The 22,139-nt window shown below is 43.7% G+C and overlaps 1 protein-coding gene across 1 annotated transcript in view; it reads left to right on the forward strand.

Annotated features, from left to right (window-relative positions):
• The window catches only part of LOC147895838 (sister chromatid cohesion protein PDS5 homolog A-like), a 130,480-nt gene that overhangs the window by 3,105 nt on the left and 105,236 nt on the right, over window positions 1-22,139 (forward strand). The window contains exon 4 of the mRNA XM_087382347.1: window positions 12,686-12,812. Within this exon, the coding sequence (XP_087238473.1) occupies window positions 12,686-12,812 (127 nt within the window). The remainder of the gene's footprint in view (window positions 1-12,685; window positions 12,813-22,139) is intronic.

Below are 22,139 nucleotides of genomic sequence, written 5' to 3' on the forward strand. Positions count from 1 at the left end.
AGGTTGACTGACAGACTGGGTCAGCCAGTCTAGGAAGTTCAGACTTTGGGCAGTTCAGCCTGCTTCAGGGAGCAAACCAGGAGCAATCTGGTACAGCAAGGAGTTTTCAAGAGTCGTTATCAAGGGCTGGCTGCCTTCATAGCAGCAAAGGAAGATGGAATCAAGGGGAGACTTGTGCCTCACCATTGGCTGCCCTCATAACAGCAACGAGGTCAAGGATCCACAAGCAAGCACTGCCTAATGATAGGCTGTCCAGCAGGAGCAGCATTGAGGTGTGAGGAGCAGGTGCCATGAGGAGGTAGGAGAACGGGTTTGAGTGAACAGGGGTCTACATTTAGTCAGCACCCCTCTGATAGAGGGTGGTACACTGGACACATTTTGTATATGATTTGGTCCACAGTGGACAAATATATATTTTCTACATCTGTTTTGTGAATTGTTCATTTACTGTCTACACATCAACATAGTACACATGACGGAAGTGAAGTTGGATTTGAATTTACCACTATCTTGTTTATCTATCTTCCGCTGTGTGACTTAGCAACCAACCTCCACTACCCTCTGTTTTCCAACATGCTCATTCGGACAACATGTGGAGTCATTGCTGGTAGGCACAGCTTTGAAAGCATGGACCATGGGGGAGGGTCTATGCAAGACAAAGAAGTCAACATGATTCCTATGCTCTAGAATCAAGGAAGGAGAGTCCTTGCACGATTACTGCACCAAAACCAAGGTGGCTGGCAGTTGCTTAGAAAGTGGGCACTGATCGATTAGGCATGCTTTTGCTAACTTGCTGTTAGAGAGTTGGTGTCTTGTATAATCTGCAAAGCAAAGAAAGCCACTCACATTTGAGGAGTAGGGGCTGTTGCTACTACGAAAAGGTGTATGAAGAAGGTGGCCTTTGTTGCTTTGCGCAAACGCAAGGCCAATAGGGTAAGCCTGGCATGGACAAGCCCAAGAAATAGAATGATGATAAGGATTCTTCAGAAAAGCGTAGAGACTTTTTAGATGGTGGGAATCAGAGAGAAGAATTGGATTCATGATAGCACTCTCCATGCATGAATTAGCTATCCTTGGATTGAATGTCTGATGGCAAGCAAAGAGTGTTGGAAAGGTCACCTCCCCATCTGTATGCCCCCATATCAGGAGAGCATGGGGGGGTTGAACCTGGGTCTTGAGAGACTTGACACATGGGCAGGGTAATGTCTGCCATGTGGACAGGAATCAAAGAATGAAGAAAAGAGAGATAGAGGGGCTGCCACATGGGCAGCAAACAGGCTGCCATGTGGGCAGCATATTCATGGACTTACTTGGCCAAGAGTGGAGCCTCTGGTGGAGTAATCCTGTACAAGCTGGACACATGGCTGGAGCAGACAGGTCGCAGCAGTTCTTGGCTGGTTCGGGGCTGTTTGGAGCTCCAGACAGAGGCGGACAGAGGCGAGCAGGTACATCTGCAGTACGGCATTGAGGCAAGGGCTATTCTATCAGTCTTCCATTGTGTGCACCCTTTGTTGGTCGATTTCTAACATGGTATGAGAGCTTGTAGGAGCTCACAGGTGTGGGAGCCTAAAGACAGGGACCTTATTGAAGGGCGACCCTGATTCAGTTGTTCTTGGGAATCTACTTCCACGATTGGAGAACAATGCCCTTGCGAGAAGGAGGGTGACTTAGGTTCAGCCAGGTGCGTTCAGAGTTCTGGTCTCTTAAAGGTTGAGTTTGTTTGACTTTGCTGTGTCGTTTAGCAGTTGAGATGTTGATCTCTTCAGCCGCTTCAGCCCTTGCTCTCCCTTCCTGCTCCCAGATTTCTTTCTTTCACTATCTCTAACTTTGGAGACTTTGGGAAACTGGATGGGTCAAATTACCCGATCTAGAAGGTGAAGATCCGGAGTCATTTAGTGGCTTGGAAGCTGTGGAAACTGACAACGGGAGTGGAGGCGAAGCCAAAGGACATGGTGGACAAACAATGGAATATACTCATGGCAGTTGACGGAGAGGAGCTCGAAGCTTGGGAAGTTAGAGATGCCCATGCCCTGCATTGATCATAGGGACGACGACGGACTCTGTGCTTCCTCACATCTAGATGGGCGAGATGTTATTAGAGGCATGGGTCACTCTGAAGGATCTGTACGAGACAGACAACACATCTCGGATCTTGCTTCTTCAGCATTAGCTCTACAACCTTGATATGGATGAGGGAGATTTGGTACATGACCACTTGACAAAGGTCAAGGTGGTGAGGGATCAATTGGCATCAATTGGTCAGAAGGTGGACTCCTACCATTTGGCCTTGATGGTACTGAGGAGGCTACCTTGGAGTTTCAAAAGCTTTGTTACGACTGTGACAGCAGGACAGAGGACCAAACCTCTGACTTTTGAGGAGAGTTGTCCATTAGTGCTACAGGAAGAAGCTAGGAGAAGGGAGACGCTCTACAACGACGACAAAGATGACAATGGGTTGCTGCCAAAGGACTACACTAGCAAAGGAAAGGGCAAGCCTAATGGTGGCAAGTCCAAGAAAGACGACTCTGATGACGAGGACACTTCCAAGAGGAAGTAGAACAAGTGCTTCTATTGGGACATGCCAGGTCATTTTGCGAAGGATTGCAGAAAGAAGAAGGCGGATAAGAAAAACAAAAGGAAGGAGTCCGACTCAGATTGAGAGGGTGATACAAAGGCCAAAGCAAATGTGGTAATCGAAGTGTTGTTCTTGGTGATATCTCCGCGTGTTCCTGAGGTCAGATATGCTGACCTGGAAACCACAGGGATGATGTCTGACATTGAGATGTGGGTCGACGAGGAGTCAGAAACCTTTGTGAAGGTGAAGGACCGCATGGAGTGCTTGGTATCTTCCAGGTGCGTGGCTATTGATACGGACACGAGGGTGGATTTCATGGAGTGCCCGACAACTGGAAGATGGTGGTGGCTGGATTGTTTGAGTTCGAAGGTGGGAACATGACTGAAGGTGGTGGTGCTAGGAGGTGCTACCAGAGATGGACTTGTGTACCAGGATGGTGTGGGGAAGCGGAACCAGCGCTGGTGGAGCAAGAGCCACTAGATGAAAAGCCATGAAAAGATTTTGACATCGAAGTGTTCTAGAGGACTACGAGCGGGGAGTTACTGGAGCAGTCATCGACATGTTGGCATTGGGCCGAGATGTGTGGGTGAGAGGGGATGTTGGAAAGGTCACCTCCCCATCTGTAAGCCCCCATATCAGGAGAGCAGGGGGGGTGAACTTGGGTCTTGAGTGACTGACACATGGGCAGGGTAATGTCTGCCATGTGGGCAGGAATCAAAAAATGAAGAAGAGAGAGATAGAGGGGCTGCCACATGGGCAGCAAACAGGTTGCCATATGGGCAGCATATTCATGGACTTGGCCAAGAGTGGAACCTCGGGTGGAGTAATCTTGGATGAGGTGGACACATGGCTTGAGCAGACAGGTCGCAGCAGTTCTTGGCTGGTTTGGGTCTGTTTGGAGGTCCAAACAGAGACGGACAGAGGTGAGCAGGTACATCTGCAGTATGGTAGCGAGGCAAGGGCTATGGGCAGGGTCGTTGCCTACATCAGACCCTGAAAGCAGGCCGTACAGAGGCGCAACCATGGTGCTGCAAACAGGGCAGGCTGGAGCGTGCAGGAAGGCCCACAATAGGACGCATATGGCTTGGGCCAGTGGCACTGTGCCATGTGGCCAGGCGGTACAGGTGGGCCAGCAAGGAGAGCCCTTGTAGGGCTGGTTGGGCTGAGCCAACCAGGTTGTTTGGCCAGCCAACCTAGCAAACTAGCCAGTCGGCCCATTTAGGGCTGGCCGGTCGTTGGTTCAAGGGGCTGCAGGTAGTTTGGAAAGTTTTTCTCTTCTACCCAAATGGCATTGTCACATGGGTAGCACTGAAACTTAAGCAAGCATTGCTTGTAAGCTTGACCTCGGCTCATCCTTTTGATACCGGTGCATCAACACTTTGTTTCTGCCCTCAATTTTTGGAGGGTCTTCATGAAACTGATCTAGGGAAACTTGATTATTGAATTTCTTTAGTTGACATGGAAAGCATTGTGCATTTTCTAATGGTCAGGAAGATCAAGCTGAATCTTGCACTAAGATTGCCTATTTTGAACACACGAAAATCAATATGTGATGCCATTTTAACCATAGGCCCATGAAGATCTCCATGAAGAGTTCCATTATATCGACAATGAGGTATATGATTCAAATAGTGAAATAGTCACCTTCTTCCTTTCTTCTTTCTTCTTTCTTTCTTGTCTTTCTTTTTTTTCTGGGACGTATTTTAGTAAGCATTGGGTTTGCCCAAGAGACTCCACAGGTCTTTAGAAACCAGTATAGCTGCTTATGCTTGGCCACTGATGACGACATAAGTGTTGCTTTGCTTGCTAACTATGTCTTCCCTGTCATGACAAGAGAAATGATTATTTAGTTAATTAATAGTCATTAGAACCTTATTATTGTTAGGCGCCAATTTGATGGTGCGGTTATATGTTTGTATTTATGATCGATCAAGCGGTGTAAATAGTACCGCCAAAACTATGTAACATTGGCCAATGATTAGTAATAAAGATGTACACACACGTCTAGGTCCTAGGGGCAATAGGAAAGGGAAAGGGTGCATTAGAGTGCATTGAATGGTAGGTGCATGGGTCATAGGATAAGGGTAGGTGTAAATGGGAAGATGGAACTTGAGTGATCTCAAGGGACATTAATGAAAGGGTATCACCCTTTCATTGTGAATCTCACGTAGCATTCTCTCTTACCACATTGCATTCATCCGCCATCTCTCTCCCACCTTGCATGTAGGTCGAAATAGAAACAAGTACTCTCACGAGGGCGCTCTTCCCCATTGGAGGGCCGATTGGCATTCAAATTCTGCATGCATTGCACACATTTGCATTCTCGAAAAGTTTGGTTTTTCAAATTTGGTATCAGAGCGGCGACGGTCCACGAACGGGACAAGAAGAGGGCTAGAACGTGCAGAATCGTGGCGGAAGCACTAGTGTGGGGAAGGCACGGCTTGTGATAGCCGCGGACGGCGGAAGAGGACGACGGTGGGAGAAGGCACGGAAGTTGCGAGAGAAGGCGCGGACAGGGAACGGGAGACATCGAAATCTAACGATACATCTCCTTGCCGAACAACCCTTGAATTCTCGGAGGCAAACATTTCCTTCCCGACCAACCTTGAATTCCTGAGGTTCTAAAACAAGGGATTTTTTGGTCTTGAACGGTGAACGGGGTGTCCTAACGGGGTGACCCCCCTCCCCCCCCCCGGCCGGTGTGAATGTACCCTTAAAATTCTTAAACCGTGAGGAAAAGGGACCCCCCCTGTTCTCCCCAACGGAAAGTACCCCCTATAACGGTATCTAGAGCTCCAATAATTGGAACAAGATTTTAAGGGGGTGATCCATCCATCAAGTACCCCCTATAATGGTATCTAGAGCTCCAATCCGCTCAAAACAAGTAGCCCAAACGGAGGGTATCAGTTTACAGCAGAAAGTAAAGCTCTTGTAAGGAATGTGAACGTCCAATCACGTCCTGGATGGGTGCCATTTCCTTTTATGACGGACGAAGAGAAGAGGAAGTTGATTAGGGAAGGAAAATGTTTCGGGTGTAAGAAACATAAGCCAAGGCACGTATGGCATAAGTGTCCCGTTCTCTTGGCTAAGATTGCCAAGATGAATTCAGTAAAAGGGACAGCCAAGGCATCCAAGCAAGAGGGTGAGGCTTCTACCTTGTCACCCTCGAAATCTAATGTGACTATTGAGCCAATAGTGAATGCTGTCCATTCAGCCAATACCTTTGGGCCTCATGATCTTTTTAAGGTGTATGGATTCGTGAATGGACAGAGAATAGTGGTTCTCCTAGACGATGGATGTAATTATGACTTAGTGAGTGATAGATTGGTAAAATTACTCCATCTTAAACCAGAGCCTATAAAAAACATGTCGCTCTCAGGAGCTTTTAGGGGACACAATGAAGAAGACACATCCATAGTACGGAATATTCCTTTTTGTATACAAAAATATAGAGATCGAAGGGATTTTCTAGTAGCTCCTTTACAAGACGTTGACATGATTCTAGGTAAACCATGGCGGTATGATTTTAACCCTGCTATTCATCCTCATACTCATCATTGTTGCTTTGTACATAAGGATGAAAACATAAGGATCGTAGGGGATCGAGACGCGTATACAATTCCATTGATTACTCCTACCCAAGCGAAAAGATTGGTAAAAAGAGGGGTAGATTGTAATCTTGTGTATATACGGGATTCACGAGATCTTCATATCTCAAAAGAAGATCGGAAGAGAAATGAGTTCCTTAGAGCTTATGAAGAGATGACTCATTCGAATTGCCTATGGAGAGAGAAGATGATCATGCCATAGACTTAGAGCCAGGAGCTTCTCCTTCATGTAGAGTCCCATACAGGATGAACATCATAGAAATGGAGGAGGTAGAAAAACAAATTGAAGATCTATTGCAAAAAGGCCTGATTCGACCAAGCAGTGCTCCATTTGGAGCACGTGTATTATTGGTCAAGAAGAAGGATGGATCATATCGTAGATTACCGTGCTTTGAATAAACTTACGATTAAGAACCGGTATCCAATTCCAAGAGTGGATCATTTATTGGATATGCTTAAAGGTGCTAAAGTTTTTAGACAATTTGATTTGAAATCTGGTTATCATCAACTTCGTATGAAAGCTGGGGATGAACATAAGATTGCTTTTCGCACTCTCACCAAACAGTATGAGTTTTTGGTCATGCCTTTTGGTCTAACTAATGCTCCAGCCACTTTTAGTAGACTGATGAGAAGGGTTTTGCGACCCTACTTGGGAAAATTTGTCATAGTCTTCTTTGACGACATTTTAGTTTTCAGCCAGAATGAGGAAGAGCATAAGGATCACCTTGCTAAGGTGATGGAGCTCCTAAGGAAGGATCAATTGTTCCTAAATACCAAGAAGAGTGAGTTCTTCAAGACAGAAATAGAGTATTTGGGACACATTGTGTCTATTGAGGGAATTCGGGTTGACCCTAAAAAGGTCAAGGCCATAATTGAATGGCCAATACCCAAAAATATACATGAGCTGAGATCCTTCCTAGGGATGTGTAGTTATTATCGCAGATTCATTAAGAATTTTGCACGTCTTGCTTCTCCACTAACAGATTTGTTGAAGAAGCATTCCTTGTATGAGTGGGGAGAGGTTCACCAAGTAGCTTTTGAGGAGCTTAAGAGAACATTGGTTACTGCACCAGTGTTAACATTTCCGGACACGGACAAAGAGTTCTTTGTTGTATGTACGGATGCGAGTGGTACCTTGATTGGGGCAGTGTTGAATCTTGATGCAAGGAGGGCATCCCATTGCTTATGAGAGTAGAAAACTTCAAGGGGCTGAATTGAAATATATCACGTATGAGAAGATGTTACTGGCAGTCATTCATGCTTTATGGGAAGATTCAGCGTAATGAGGTTGGGAGTTTAGAGGCTTATTCCATCGTGGATGGATACTTATTTTTGGGACGTGCCATATGTGTACCCAAAACATTTTGGTATCTAGTCATGAGTGAGTTACATGCGAGTCCATATTTTGGACATAGAGGCATTAGAGGGACCATTGACAATATTGAGAGATACTTCCATTGGCCTAAACTTCGCAAAGAAGTTTCGACCTTTGTTCAACAATGTGACGTATGTCAGTGCATTAAATCTGACACAAGTAAGACTGCTGGTCTTTTGCAGCCTTTGCCTATTCCCTCAGAAAAGTGGGAACACATTACAATGGATTTTGTGTCAAGTTTCCCCAAGGTTGGTCAGTTTGAGCAGATTTCACTGTTATAGATAGGTTGAGTAAACAAGCTCATTTTATTCCCTGTAAAAAAGAGTTGTCTGCTCCTGAAACAGCAAGGTTATTCATTAGGGAAATCTTTAGGTTACATGGGTTACCAAAATCTGTTGTATCCGATAATGATGGCCGTTTCATTAGCAACTTTTGGACAGCCCTATTAGAGAATCTCGGAACCAAACTGAAATTTATTACAGCCTTCCACCCTCAAAGAGATGGACAAAGTGAGAATGCCAATCAAACCATAATTACTTTACTTCGAGCTTATGTCCATGACCAACGTAGAAGGTGGCCAGAGTTCTTACCCATGTTAGAGTTTGCTTATAATGTACATACTTCCACCAAGAAAGCCCCATTTGAAATCATCTATGGGCAATGTTTACCCACTCCAATAACACACTTGGGGGAGCGAATTTTTGCTGGACCAGTTTGCTGAGGATGTGTCACAGGTTATTGAGCAGGTTCAACAATCCAAGGCAGCCAATAAAAAAGAGAGAAGAAGTTTATTACAAGGAGGATGATTGGGTGTTACTGAAGATTGATAAAAGAAGAATCAAGTCAGTGAGAGGAAGTACAAAACATGTCAAGTTAGCACCGAAGTTTTATGGTCCATTTCAGATTTCAGCATCTTTATATCCAGAAGAATGATCCAGAGCGTACGAGCTGAAATTACCAGCCCACTGGCGTATGAAGAATATCTTTCATGTGAGCGATTTGAAGAGATACCATGGTGATACTTCTGCGTTTTTGGATACTTAGCATCAAGAAGAACCTGAACTTGAAGATGGGACTGAAGTTCTTACTCCGGAACAGGTCGTGTACCATAAAGAGAAGAGTACTCGTGGAAAGAAGAGGTGTATTTACTGAAGTTCAAAGGCCAATCATCGTGGAAAGCCTAAGAAGAGCCGTCGAGCCAGTACACCAAGCTTGAAAAGACTAATTTCAGCAAAGCAGCCTTCATGACCTCTTGCAAAGAAGAGTTGTACCGATTCTCCTACGCAGGCTGCTGCTCGAGTGAAAGAACTTTGCTTTAAATGCACCAAACCTCGTCAGTTGTCAATCGCATGCCCTTTACACCACGGTGTTGCCCCATTGGTAGAGTCTTCTCATACGAATTGTTAGCACTGCCATTTCAATGTTGGCATCTAGTTTATGTTCAACTTGATGATGGTAGCACTCGTTATTTTATCGATGCTTATCTTGTGGAGAGGTTAGGCATCCATATGGTTCCTAGTAGCCACTCAGTTATCAATCTTGACATGATTCTTCAGAATCTTGGAAGGAGATGGTTCCAAGACTTCATGTGGAGATCCAAAACTCATCTGAGCATCTGTCCTTACATATTGTGAGATTAGATAGGACAGACATTTCACTCACGACGGAGTGGATCTTTATTAAGAAAGACTAGAATATATGCAATCGTACAAATTTAGTTTTTTTGTAGTTCTAAAGTCCAAAAAACTACACAGATAATAAAAGAAGAGAAGAAATAAGAGGTAATAAAAATTTTTGAAAAACAAAAGGAATGTGAAAAACCAGACTTTTCGAGAATGCAAATGTGTGAAATGCATGCAGAATTTGAATGCCAATTGGCCCTCCGATGAGGAAGAGCGCCCTCGTGAGAGTACTTGTCTCTATTTCGACCTACATGCAAGGTGGGAGAGAGATGGCAGATGAATGCAATGTGGTAGAGAGAATGCTATGTGAGATTCACAATGAAAGGGTGATACCCTTTCATTAATGTCCCTTGAGATCACTCAAGTTCCATCTTCCCATTTACACCTACCCTTATCCTATGACCCATGCACCTACCATTCAATGCACTCTAATGCACCCTTTCCCTTTCCTACTGCCCCTAAGACCTAGACACATGTGTGCACATCTTTATTACTGATCATTGGCCAATGTTACATAGTTTTGGCGGTACTATTTACACTGCTTGATCGATCATAAATACAAACATATAACCGCACTATCAAATTGGCGCCTAACAATAATAAGGTTCTAATGACAATTAATTAACTAAATAATCATCTCTCTTGTCATGACACTCCCTCCTGCTTGAATGAGCAGAAGTCCTCTTCTGAATTATTGCTTGTCTCTTCCTCTTACATGCCCTTTCTCTTGTTACTTCTGCAATTGCATCGCCTCTTTATAATCTGCGAGTATCTGTGGAAAATCTGTAAAGAACTCTTCTTCCATCCATTGTGCATCAAAGTACTACCATAGACCTTCGCAAAGTGAATCGCGTGATCAAAGTGTCTCTAAGTTGTTTCTTCTAATCTCGTTTTGGTAGTCTTTAACAATGAAAAGGCGGTTGTGGCTACTCTCTGGGAATTTAGTTGTGATCTCTGTGAAATCTTGAATAAAGGAATCCAAGGGCTTGCCATCCTTATTCAGGGTTTGGAGATTTTGAAAATTGTTAAATTCATCTGGCTCCAAAAGAAACTCTTCCGTGAAAGCCTCATTGAGTTCATTCCATGATGTGTGTGCAAAGAGCTTTTCTTTGAGGCCTTGCCACGATGAAAAGGCCTATCTCCACAAGGGTAGCCTGTATATGATTAGGATAATTGGTCATGGCGAAATGCGGCTCCCACCTGGTAAGTTGAGAGTGCACAATCAGGTGCAGGAAGCAAATGTTTGCAGATCACTGCTTCCATAAATGCCTTCTATTGGTTTCATTGAGAAAAATTGGAGTTCTAGTCGGTCAAGTAGGTCTTTGTGGATTCTGTATTTGAGTTTCCAGAAATCTACAAGGACTTCTGTTCTATTGTTGCTTTTCTTTTTTAGACTAGTGCAATTGATAGGAGAAGGAAGTCTCTGTGGAGCAGCCAAATGGATTTCTTCCCTAGGATAAGATAAGAGAATATGCAAGGTGCTGTGTGGGCTGGAGTAGGCCTTGAAAGCTTTGTACCTGCAAATTGATGATTCCTTGGGTTGTTTAGAGGGGGATAGGAGCATGATTAATGACTTGATCATGGCTGGTGAGCACACCAGAGTGAGCTGCTGGAATGGCGGTGTGAGGGTATGACATATGGCTCTGCATGTCAATACTGTTTTGGAGAGCCTGGAGGCGCTGTTTTGCCGGGCCAATCAGGGCATTGAAGGGCTGGCTAAGGACAGCCATTTGTGCATCCCGGGGCCTGACCTTGACCTCGCCTCAGCAGTCGCAGGGCCTGGTTGGCCAAATCTGCTGGTTGTGTGGGGGGCAAAAGACTCGGTATGCCCCTTCTTCCTATTAAAGGGGGCCCTTGGGCCATCACTCCTTATCCCACTCAAGTCCTCAGCAATGCACACCGGAGAGAGCGTTAGCAGCAGTTCTTGAGGCCCCTTTACTTTTTGTTTCCCAGCTTACACGGCTGTGATTGCATATATAGCGCTTGGCTGTATTTTTGGAGCAGACTTTTAGCTCACACCTTTTATAGAAGTTGTCATCTTGATTCTTTCTTTTGTTAGAACTTAGCACTGCCGTGCAGCCTTACACTTTTTCTTAAAAAGTGTCCCTCCAGTTATTTTAGGCCACGGTTTACACTTTCTATTCTGAGTGACATCTCTCTCTCTCTCTCTCTCCCCCTCTTTCCTCCCCCTTCCCAAATCAACTCGTCCCCCTCTCTCTCTCTCTCTCTCTCCCCTTCCTCTCTTCCCAAATCAACTCGTCCCTCTAAGGGCAGTGCTCACGAGTACTTGTACTCGCTTGTTCTTTTCGAGTTTCCGTTCTTATCTTTGCATGCTAATTTGTTAAGAGGTTGGAGAGAATTGTGAATTGATGTTGTGGAATGTTGAGTCATTACTTAAATGAATCATTTAAGGTGAAGCAGCTTGTTGTACTGAGAATGTAGCACACTATTGAAATACTTCACAACAAGAAGAGAATAAGGGTATCTTTCTGCAGACAATAGTTGTTGCTTTATTTGTGAGGTGAGATCAATATGTGGCTCTTATATGAGGTTTCTTCGAATGTAACCTGCAGTTAAACGCACAAGTATCTTATACAGGCTGGATCATAGAGCAGACTCTGCACATGGCTGACCAAAAGAAGTCAATGTGGGGATGCTTAGCTTGTTGAAATTCTAGCCAGAGTATATAGGGGAAATGATGAGCCAAAGGACATTGCCTACCCAGCGAAACTACATTTCTCACTGGCCTAGTGCTTGGGAGTTAATGTGGGCATGCCCAAACTCTAGCCAGAATTGAGAGGTCCTCATCCAAGTAGATCTTGGCGTGTGTAGGGCTGAAGTTCTTTTGCCAGTCCAGCCAAAAAACTTTGCCCTCCCGGTTATTATGCATTATTGGTCTTAGTTGTCTACATCGACTTGTTACAAGCAATGTGTGACAATCAGTTTTGTAGCTTGAAGGAAGAGAATGTTGACTACGTTTTGATTAGCCTTCTCTTGTAGTGTTAGCCTTTGTCGCGGCTGAAATGGATGCTCAAGTATGTGTGATATGTTATGTGTGAGAGCATACATTTATACTACACCGTTGGGGGCGTGCCATAGTAGATAGTCCCTGCTATGGGGTGATGGAGTTTATAACTTTCAATTTGTGACTGTCATGAGATTGAAACTGCACTGTGTGTTGTGTTTTTAGATGGGCATGTTCATGGATGCATCTAGATACATATATAGGCTGGGAGATCGTCAAGGACACAGTACATTCAAACTGTCCTGCTTTGAAATGCTAGCTTGTTGGGATAGATATAGCAATTGAACTTATGAAAGACGGAAATTCAGATGCTGAAGATGTGATGCAGTCAGATGTTGATGTTGTTTTTCTGGTGGTGGCATTGTCTTGCACGTTTGGCCTTTCCTTATATTGGGTTTTAACTTTCTGCATGGTTGGCAGTGACAAGCATCTTCCATCAGTACAAACAGCAATGCAGACAATAATGGCAGCTGTGCTGCAAGAAAGTGAGGATATTCCATTGCCTTTGCTGCATATCGTATTGAACAACCTGTTGAAGCGTAATAAGGTAGGTGTCATGAACTGTATTGGCTGACCTTTTTACCATTTGGAAGACGAATTTGAGTTAAGGCAGCAATGAAAACCTAGGACTGGTACTGATATCGTCTTCAAAGAGTGGCCAACTATAAATATTGAAGCGCTTCTATTTAATATTGCATTGCCTCACTTTTGACTCCTTGCCCTGTTGTTTTTAAAAGGTAGAAACCTCCTTGGTGTGATATGTGGCCTCTCGGTGCCTTATTTTCTTGGCAGAAGATGTTCCATGGAAAGAGGGACCTTCTAATGCAGTCCTTAGTTTCTACCTATGACTTATGCAGCCGCTAAATCTTCTATAGTAGTGTTTGTTGCTTCCAAGGGTGAATTTGACCTTGAATGGAAAACCTGTCATGTTGGGTGTGTTTGGTATTAAGATGATGCTTTGCACATTGAACATATGTCAACTAGAGTATTATATTAATGTGGTCATTAAGATGTAGTGATTTCTGCAGTGTTGTGAGTTGTTAGCATTTTGTAACAGGGCTTTGTGGATTTAGATCCTGTGGATTGGGCTAGTCTAAGAAGGGCATGGCTATCCCAGGATGAGCAGAGTTGTCACATGCACCCTTCCACTTGGGTGCAATGTGACACATGGCCTACACCACCAAGTGCTTAATAGATCTCTAAATAGGTGATTTTGTCGTATGCCACGACCAGTAGTCTAGGGACAGTTAGGCATGCCAAGGACCATTGCTTCAGACGGGGATTCGAAGGTCACCTCTCATTTCTGGAGGGCCTTGTTTGATAACTTCGGCACCAAGCTACAGATGTCCAGTGCATTTCATCCATAGACAGACGGGAAGTCAGAAGTATATAATCAGCTGTCGTTCGACGTGCTCAATGCATATTGTCATGATACACAGTCGAAGTGGGAGCATTTTCTTCCTCTAGTACAAGCCATTCTTAATGATACTTATTCTTCGAGTATTTGGTCGTACTTGGACTATGCACACATGTCTTTCAAGTATTGTGGTTAAAGGTTTACATTGGCCCAACACTCAGTAACATCGCAGATGAGCAACAACCCAAAGTAATCGGCAACGCATAAATTATAGAGATTCTTTTGCATAAATGGAAGCATAGGTTAGGACGGCGCATGCGGGAGTTCTACACCAAGTTTCTAGATCGAGGCGGTATGGCTAAACAAAAGCTTTTTTGTGGAGTTCCCACAGGTTTTGGCGACTACTTGGAAGAAAGCGATGTTTCTGAAAGCGTAGCTAAACCAAAGAACAGCCCTCAAACCAATCGCAACTCCTGGGCTCCCGGGCATGGCTTGCAGGCGCTTACGGGCTTCAATCCACGCGTAGAAACCAAAATCGCAGCAAAGGGAACACTCTGGCATAGAATCGCAGCAAAGGAAACACTCTCGGGCTAAAGAACCTAGCACGCAATCCAAGACAGGCTCTGTAGAAGAAATCGCAATTTGCTCGTGCACTAGAATCTGTTACCGGAACTCAAACAAAGCGTGGGAACTTTGAAGAGCTTGTTGAAACGTGATTGCCGACAAGTAGAGTAGTTGGGAGATGAGGGAGAGAAGCAAGAACACAGCACTAGGGGCCAGAAAGAAGGGCTGGGCCCCCCGAAGGTCTTTATTGCAATAGAAAATAGCTTTGTACAACTGGCTCTTCCCAAGAGCATGAACTGAGTACAAAGCTGAATGATCTTTTCTTTATTTTCTTGGGAGAAGCCGCAATTGGTGACATCTCCTTGACTTCTAAAGAGTTGTCCTCAACTGAAAAGCTTCTTGATACAATTGTAAAACTTGAGGATACTCTGAGAAGTAGTCCTCATATACCCACTTGGCATCAAGTGCCGAATAGTTCTTAAACTTGACGAGGTATCTACGGATCACCTTGCCTCTGTGTCCTTTCTTTTCTGTATGATATACAATTTGTTCTGGTTAATCCTCCATCTCTTCCACCTCAGGTGGCTCTTCTTGAACTGGTTTTGTGGGTTCTGGTCCTTGATACTTCTTTAGAAGACTCACATGAAAAGCATTGTGAATCTTCCAAGTCTCGGGCAGCTCTAGTTGAAAAGCGACTTCGTTTATGGGCTCACTAACCCGAAATGGCCCATAATATTTTGGAGACAGCTTGGGATATACTTTCTCTTTTCCTTTCATCTTCCTGAGACAGGCTTTTTCAAACTTTAGTAATACCCAATCTCCTTCTTGGAGGTTCATCTCCCTCCGGTGCTTATCTGTTGCCTTCTTTTGCTTGTGTTGAGATCTTTCAATTGCTGTCCGAACTTGAGAGAAAGCTGTGTCTAAGTCTCGGACATACTGGTCAACTGCAAATATCTCATCCTTTGTTTTGAGAATAGGTGGCAAAATCACCTTTCCATAAATAACTTTGAATGGAGCTTTTCCAGTGGAACTATGAACAGTGTTATTGTATGCCAATTCCACAAGAGGAAGATACTTTTCCCATTCGATCTTTTGCTCGGAAGCATAACACTTGAGAAGATCCAATACCGTGGAATTGGCACTCTCACTTTGTCTCTCAGACTGAGGATGAAAAGAAGATGAAAAGTCCAACTTCGTCCCCATATTATCAAATAATGCTCTCCAGAATAAACTAGTCATCCTAGGGTCTCGATCACTAACAATCGATTTAGGCATCCCATGGTGCTTGAAGATTTGTGCCAAAAACAATCTGGCCATGTGGTCTACCTTAATGGTTTTTCTTACTGGAATGAAATGGGCCTGCTTGCTGAACCTATCAATGATAGTCCATATTCCATCATTCCTGTTTCTGGATCTAGGAAGATCAAAGATGAAATCCATAGCAATACTTTCCTATGGTCCTTGTAGAAGTCTTGGGGTCTTGTGCTTGCCATACTTTACCTTTTGGCACGTTAGACATTCCGTTACAAACTTATGAATGTCTTTCCGGATCCCTAGCCAAAAGAAATCTCTCTCAATGGCCTGAGTAGTAGACAAAATGCCTCGATGCCTTGCATAAGGAGGAGCATGACATTCTTCCAAAACTTTGGCTCGCATATCTTGAGTCACACAAAGGTGATCATCTTTTATGAGAAACCTGTCTTTCAATGTATACTGACTGGATGATACTCCTTGCTGAATATTTTGAATATTGGTCTTATTTGAATATCTTGATATGTATATGGCTACTGTCCCATTTAAGATCTAGGATTTCCCTTAATGTCTTTAGGATTGGCCTTAATTTAAGGGCTTCAAAAATATTTTGCATGGTCTCAACCATTGCGGTGGTGGTGGTTGACATGGGACAAATCGCCTATAGTACAATTTTAGCCATCTGAACTCTTACTTTACCCCATGCGAGGCAAAGCTCTTTGTTTTTTGGTTCTGTGGTTCTTTCCAGCATATCTGGGATTCCGCCCGCCACGGGCTTTGGCGGTTCTTTTGGCGTTTTCTGCTCCCTTGGACCCGTAGTCCTATGGGGGCACTGGGCAGCCACATGCCATGGTGTTCCACAACCGAAACACTTACCTTCCTTTTGGAAGGTTGCAATCTGCCCTGGAGTAAACTTTGACTTTTCTTTGAAGGGCTTGAATGAACCCCTTGGCTTCTGAGGCTGAAATATTTTTGAATCTTGAGTTAGTGGTACAACCCTCACACCCTTTCCTTTTTCTGCCATAGTCTGAAGAAGATCTTCTCTTAGCAGTTCAACCACTGAAGCTGAATGCATCAAATCTTAGAGCTTCGTCTTCTTTGGATCAATGCTTACTTGAGTCCGTATGTTGGGATGTAATCCCGCTCGATACTTCCGAAGCTTTGTCTTTTCTGAAATTTCTTTGAAGGGCGTGATTTGAAGATAGGCTTTCCAAAACTTTTGATTGTATGTGTCGATGGTGTCAGTGGTTGCCATGCACACACTTTCCCATGCTGTATGAACGTCGTCATAGAAATTCTTAGGCAAGAACTGTTCATAGAACTGCTTCTTGAATTCTTTCCAAGTCTTTGGAGATTCTTCCGCAACAAGAAGAACTCCCCACCAAGCACTAGCACTATTTGTCGGATGAAGACTCACAATCTTTAACTTGGACTTCTCGCGATAGTGCCCCGTTTTGAAGGCTATGTCAACTGACGGATGAACTGCAAAGCTTTCTCAGTGGCTCCATACTTTCCATCAAAAGTACTGAACTTGACAGACTTACCTCCTTCCTTGAAATCCTTACTTCGAGATCTGGATCTTCTTCTGCGCTTATGACGAGAGCGTCCTCGGGATTTAGAAGAAGACGAGGAAGAGGAAGAAGAAGAAGATGAAGAAGAACTAGAAGAAGATGGGCTTGAACTGGGAGTTCTCCTTCCATGCTTTCGACTTCGTCTCCCGTGTGGCTTCAGACTCCTCCCTCGTTTTCTTGAAGTTTGACGCTTCTGGCGTGATGCAGGACTCCGTGAATTCTCCCTAGAGAAAGGAGAATGCTTAGAAGACTCTTTCGATGGAGAAGTATGAGAAAGTTCTTTATCTCCCTTTTCTTTTCATGGCTTTGATTTTGGATAGGACATCATCTCCTCGAATAATTGCTGAAATCGAGGTTTCTCCTTAAGAATTTGGAACTCCTTGATCTTTTCTTTCATGAATCCTTCACTAAGATCGTCCTCAGGTCCCTTAGATTGCTTCTTGAAAGCTGAACCGGGCCTCTTGGAAGCTGAACTCCCTTGCTCCAAAACCATGACTTCTTGTTTTGACAACTAATTGTAGAGCTCCACTCCTCTTTGAGGTAGTAAATGCGTACGGGGGAAGACAGGAGCCGGCCCGATTCGCGATGAAGTAAGGGTGGGAGTGGCTTTTAGTTGTATGGTGCAACCAATTGTCCGGCGAATGAGGTCGAGCAAGCAATCAACCAATTGTCCGGGGAATTAGCAACCAATTGTCCGGGGAATTAGCAACCAATTGTCCGGCGAATGAGGTCGAGCAAGCAATCAACCAATTGTCCGGAGAATTAGCAACCAATTGTCCGGAGAATTAGCAACCAATTGTCCGGGGAATCAGCTGGCTTGCAAGCTTCTTGGGTCGTGGTCACCAAAGAGAGCAACCAACCTTGGCTCTGATACCACTGAAACCGTAACTAAACCAAAGAACAGTCCTCAAACCAATCAAAATTCCTCCTCCTGGGCTCCCGGGCACGCAATCCAAGATAGGCTCTATAGAAGAAATCGCAATTTGCTCCTGTACTAGAATCTGTAACCGAAGTTTGAACAAAGCGTGGGAACTTTGAAGAGCTTGTTGAAACGTGATTGCCGACATGTAGAGTAGCTGGGAGATGAGGGAGAGAAGCAAGAACACAGTACTAGGGGCCAAAAAGAAGGGCTGCCCTCCCCGAAGGTCTTTATTGCAATAGAAGATAGTCTTTGTACAACTGGCTCTTCCCAAGAGCATGAACTGAGTACAAAGCTGAGTGATCTTGAGCTCTTTGGCTCTTCTTTTATAAACTTGGCTTACCAAAAAGCTAAACTTGCTTTCTGAAAGCTGTTTCTAGCTTTAGTGCTTTTTAAAAGCTATTTTATGCTTTTGTTCTTTCTAAAAGCTACTTTTATACAAAAACCAAGCTTTCTGGGCTTTTCTTGAGAATTGCGCTTCTTTTTCTGCTCTTCTGCCTAGCTGGGACCCTCCTCCATATAAGCGCCCACTTTCTGGATGCTTTTGTCTTTGGCAGGACCTGCTTTTTGCACTTGTCCCCTAATTCTAGGGCTTCTTTGCACTTTCCTTGGTCCTACACATTGCCACAAACAACATTCAACACTTTAACTCGTTAAAGGTTAGTCTAATGCATGCATTCTAGTTCTTGGACTATTTCTAGTCCCTTGTGGGCGTCCCCACAGTTCTCTTTTTATTGATGCAAAGCAAAAGTAAAACAATAAAACTTATTCTTGGTTAATTAACTTAACCATTCTTTGACCAAAGTCAATTCTAATAAAGATTATTCTTTATTTTCTTGGGAGAAGCCCCAACTGGTGACAGTTACTGCGAAGTTAAGGAGGGAATGTCACATGCACCCCTGTATTGGGCGCAGTGTGATACGCTGGCTACATCATCAAGGGCTTAATAGATCCCTAAATAGGTCATTGCTGTGACCCCGTTGTGAGCCCTAGTCTAGGCTCAGTCAGGCATGAGCTACGTATGTCAGTCTCTCAGCCTTAGGTAAAGTCTATGTTCACTAGTACCCACTGGAGAACTAAGTAGATAGTGTTTTCCTTCTTAGGTCTAGAGCAGGGTAGGTGCAGCCCCAAAAAGCAGCACCAAGTAGGGGAAATGGGGCTGGGAGATGCTTTTTATAGGCAGCCTCAGCCGCTAATTGGGGCTTCCTTTGGCAAGCCCTGCCAGCCAGCCAACCAAGCCAACCAACCAACTTGTTGGTTGGCCAGGTTGGCTAGTCCAAATTGGCTGGCTAGAACCCTATCCTATTACAAGTCCTCCAGAGTCCAGCTGCAGCCCCTTGTGTGCAGCATATACTGCTCCAGAAGACCCCATACAGCAAAGATTGTGATTCAAGGAAAGGTGTCCTGCATCACTTCAGCCCGGGGTTTGGCCAGCAAAACAAGTTGAAGTTTCGAGTTCTTTTTCAGCAGCTTTTCCCATTTACTTTGCAGCTCTCTCTCTCAGCTCTTATCTCTCAGTTTCACTCAGCTCTCATCTCCGGAATTGCGGTAAGAGTTGGTCGTTGATGGGGATAACGAAAAGAAGTTTGTATCTTCTTCACATGCCCGTAGGGTATTACCGAGGAATCAATCAATTGGCCTTCATTACATTGACTGGATTTGGGTGTTTTCTTAGATCTTAGACTTTCTCAATCTACCATAGGATTAGAGGTTGATATATACGATAAACGTGAACAACCTGAATATAGTGGTTTACACATTATAAAAATGCCTCACATTGACTCAAAGATTTCTGATTTGGCAAAATATGGAGTCATTTCTTCCTGATTCCATAGATTTTCTCGCCTTTGTACAACTAAGGAGTCTTTTATCACTCAATGTAGTAATTTGATCACTTTACTATTACACAAGAGGTATAATCCAAGGAAAATAATGAAAAAAGTTCGCACATTCTTAGATATGAAGTCTTTTATCTATGGTGTTTCGGCCTTAGGTTTGTTTAGAATGATTGAACATAAGCTGAAAACAAAAAGCGGGGAGCTGAATAGCCCGTTTTTCTTTTAGTTTCAAAAGAGAGTTTGTTTGAGTATACTTGTGCTTTCTAAGTTAGAAATGTATTTTTGCCTCTTTGTAGAAACGATACATAAGTGTAAAGGGCCATTTAGCTTTTTATGTTTTAAATAAGTAAGAGAGAGAGAGAGAGAGAGAGAGAGAGAGAGAGAGAGGAGTTTCTAGTTTTTTGGAAGTTTTTGTTTCTTGACTTGCTTGTTTATTTTTGCTTAGTCACCTGCTTCGTTTCTTCTTTATTTCTTGTTTTCATTCTCTTTTGTTTATTTGACGTATTTTAGTAAGCACTAGGTTTGCCCAAGAGACTCCGCGGGTCTTTAGAAACCCAGTATAGCTGCTTATGCTTGGGCATTGATGACAACATAAGTGTTGCTTTGCTTGCTAAGTATGTCTTCCTTTTGTTTTTCTTAAAAGTTTTTGTTTACCTCTTTTTTCTTCTCTTTTATTTTCTCTTTTATTTTCTTTGTAGATTTTTGATCTTTAGAACAACAAAATTTCTAAATTTGTATGATTGGACTTATTCTAGTCTTACAAAGGTATACATTAGTTTTGGAGTTGAGATGCTGAAATAACAGGAAGGAACCTTTTGGGGGCCGGACTTACATAGTAGCTTGTGAGCGGCTGCACAAGGATAGAAAAACATTTTTCCTTATTGAATTCCTAGCTGATCAGCGAACCCTGCTGTACTATCCAATTTCATTCAATGAATGTAAGTACAATCATAAGATGAGTGCATGTAGGACAACGATGCCTTTTATAGGAGTTAGGGTAGGCAGTTTTACAACTGTGCTTATGGGATAATGTCCCAAAACTGCTACATGGCAACGTCCTAATAGCCTGAAGTACAATGTACTACTTACAAGGCTAATTAAAAAGTCACTAAACTACCCCTTTTGTTATAGTCCCCCCCCCCCCCCCCCCCCCCCGCGCCCCGCAAAAAGAGTTTGTCCTCAAATTCTGAAGAGTCATTGTAACAGTAAAGGAAAACATTGAGAAAAGTAGATGGCATTGGATCATATCTATGCAGCAATGATGATGCCCAAAGCCTCCCCAATTACCGCATTAGCTGACTAGATTTGTGTATTGCTCCACAATAGATAGGGTTGATAGAGTGTGAGGGAGATAGAGTAGGGAGTAGTGAGTCTCACTGCACACACACAATAGTGGGGATAATCACAATGAGTGAGTGGTACCTCCCCAAGTACACACATATATATTATGGATAAGGTAGTAACCCTTAAGTACATCTAAAAGTACAAATGTGTACTTAGTGTACTTAAGTGTCCTACACTAAAGTACAACATAAAGTACTATTTACATAGGGTGGCCAGTGCCTTTACCCCAACAACCTCCCACTTAAAGGCAGTGTGCCCTCAAGGAGAGAAAGAATATTGGCCTCAACCAATACCCATGAGAGATCTGCAGTGTGCAAACCTCTCTGCAGCTAACCCTTTGGTTAACAGATCCGCCGGATTGTCATCTGTATGCACCTTAACAAGCTTAATTTGCTTGTTTTCAAGCACCTCCCTGATAAAGTGATATTTCACATCTATGTGCTTCGTCTTTGCATGAAAGACAGGATTACGTGCCAACTGTATGGCACTCTGAGTGTCACAATGCAACAATGGAATCTCCAATGGATAACCCAAATGTGCCACTAACCGAGATAGCCATATAGCCTCCTTGCATGCCTCAGTGGCTGCAATGTATTTTGCTTCTGTGGTAGACAATGCAACGCATTGCTGCATTCTAGATACCCACGACACTGCACCTCCAGTGAAAGTGAAAACGTATCCGGTAGTAGACTTCCGGGTATCAGGGTGACCGGCATAATCAGAGTCTGTATAACCTTGCACTTTTGCATCTTGACTGCCGAAACATATACACAAGTCCTGTGTACCCTTCAGGTATCTCATGACACCTTTTACTGCATTCCAATGCTTTTTGCCAGGTTTAGCCATGTATCTGCTAACCACTCCCACTGCAAACGCAATATCGGGCCTGGTTGCAACCATAGCATACATGAGACTGCCACATGCTGATGCATATGGAATCTTTGACATCTCAGCTTTCTCAGCATCTGTCTGAGGGCTGTCCAAAGCACTGATTTTCACATAAGGAGGTAATGGAGTACCAATACTCTTC

The sequence above is a fragment of the Dipteris shenzhenensis genome, chromosome 12 (genome assembly GCF_047967505.1).
Source record: "Dipteris shenzhenensis isolate YYH24624 ecotype China chromosome 12, Dip_SZ_1.0, whole genome shotgun sequence".
NCBI lineage: Eukaryota > Viridiplantae > Streptophyta > Polypodiopsida > Gleicheniales > Dipteridaceae > Dipteris > Dipteris shenzhenensis.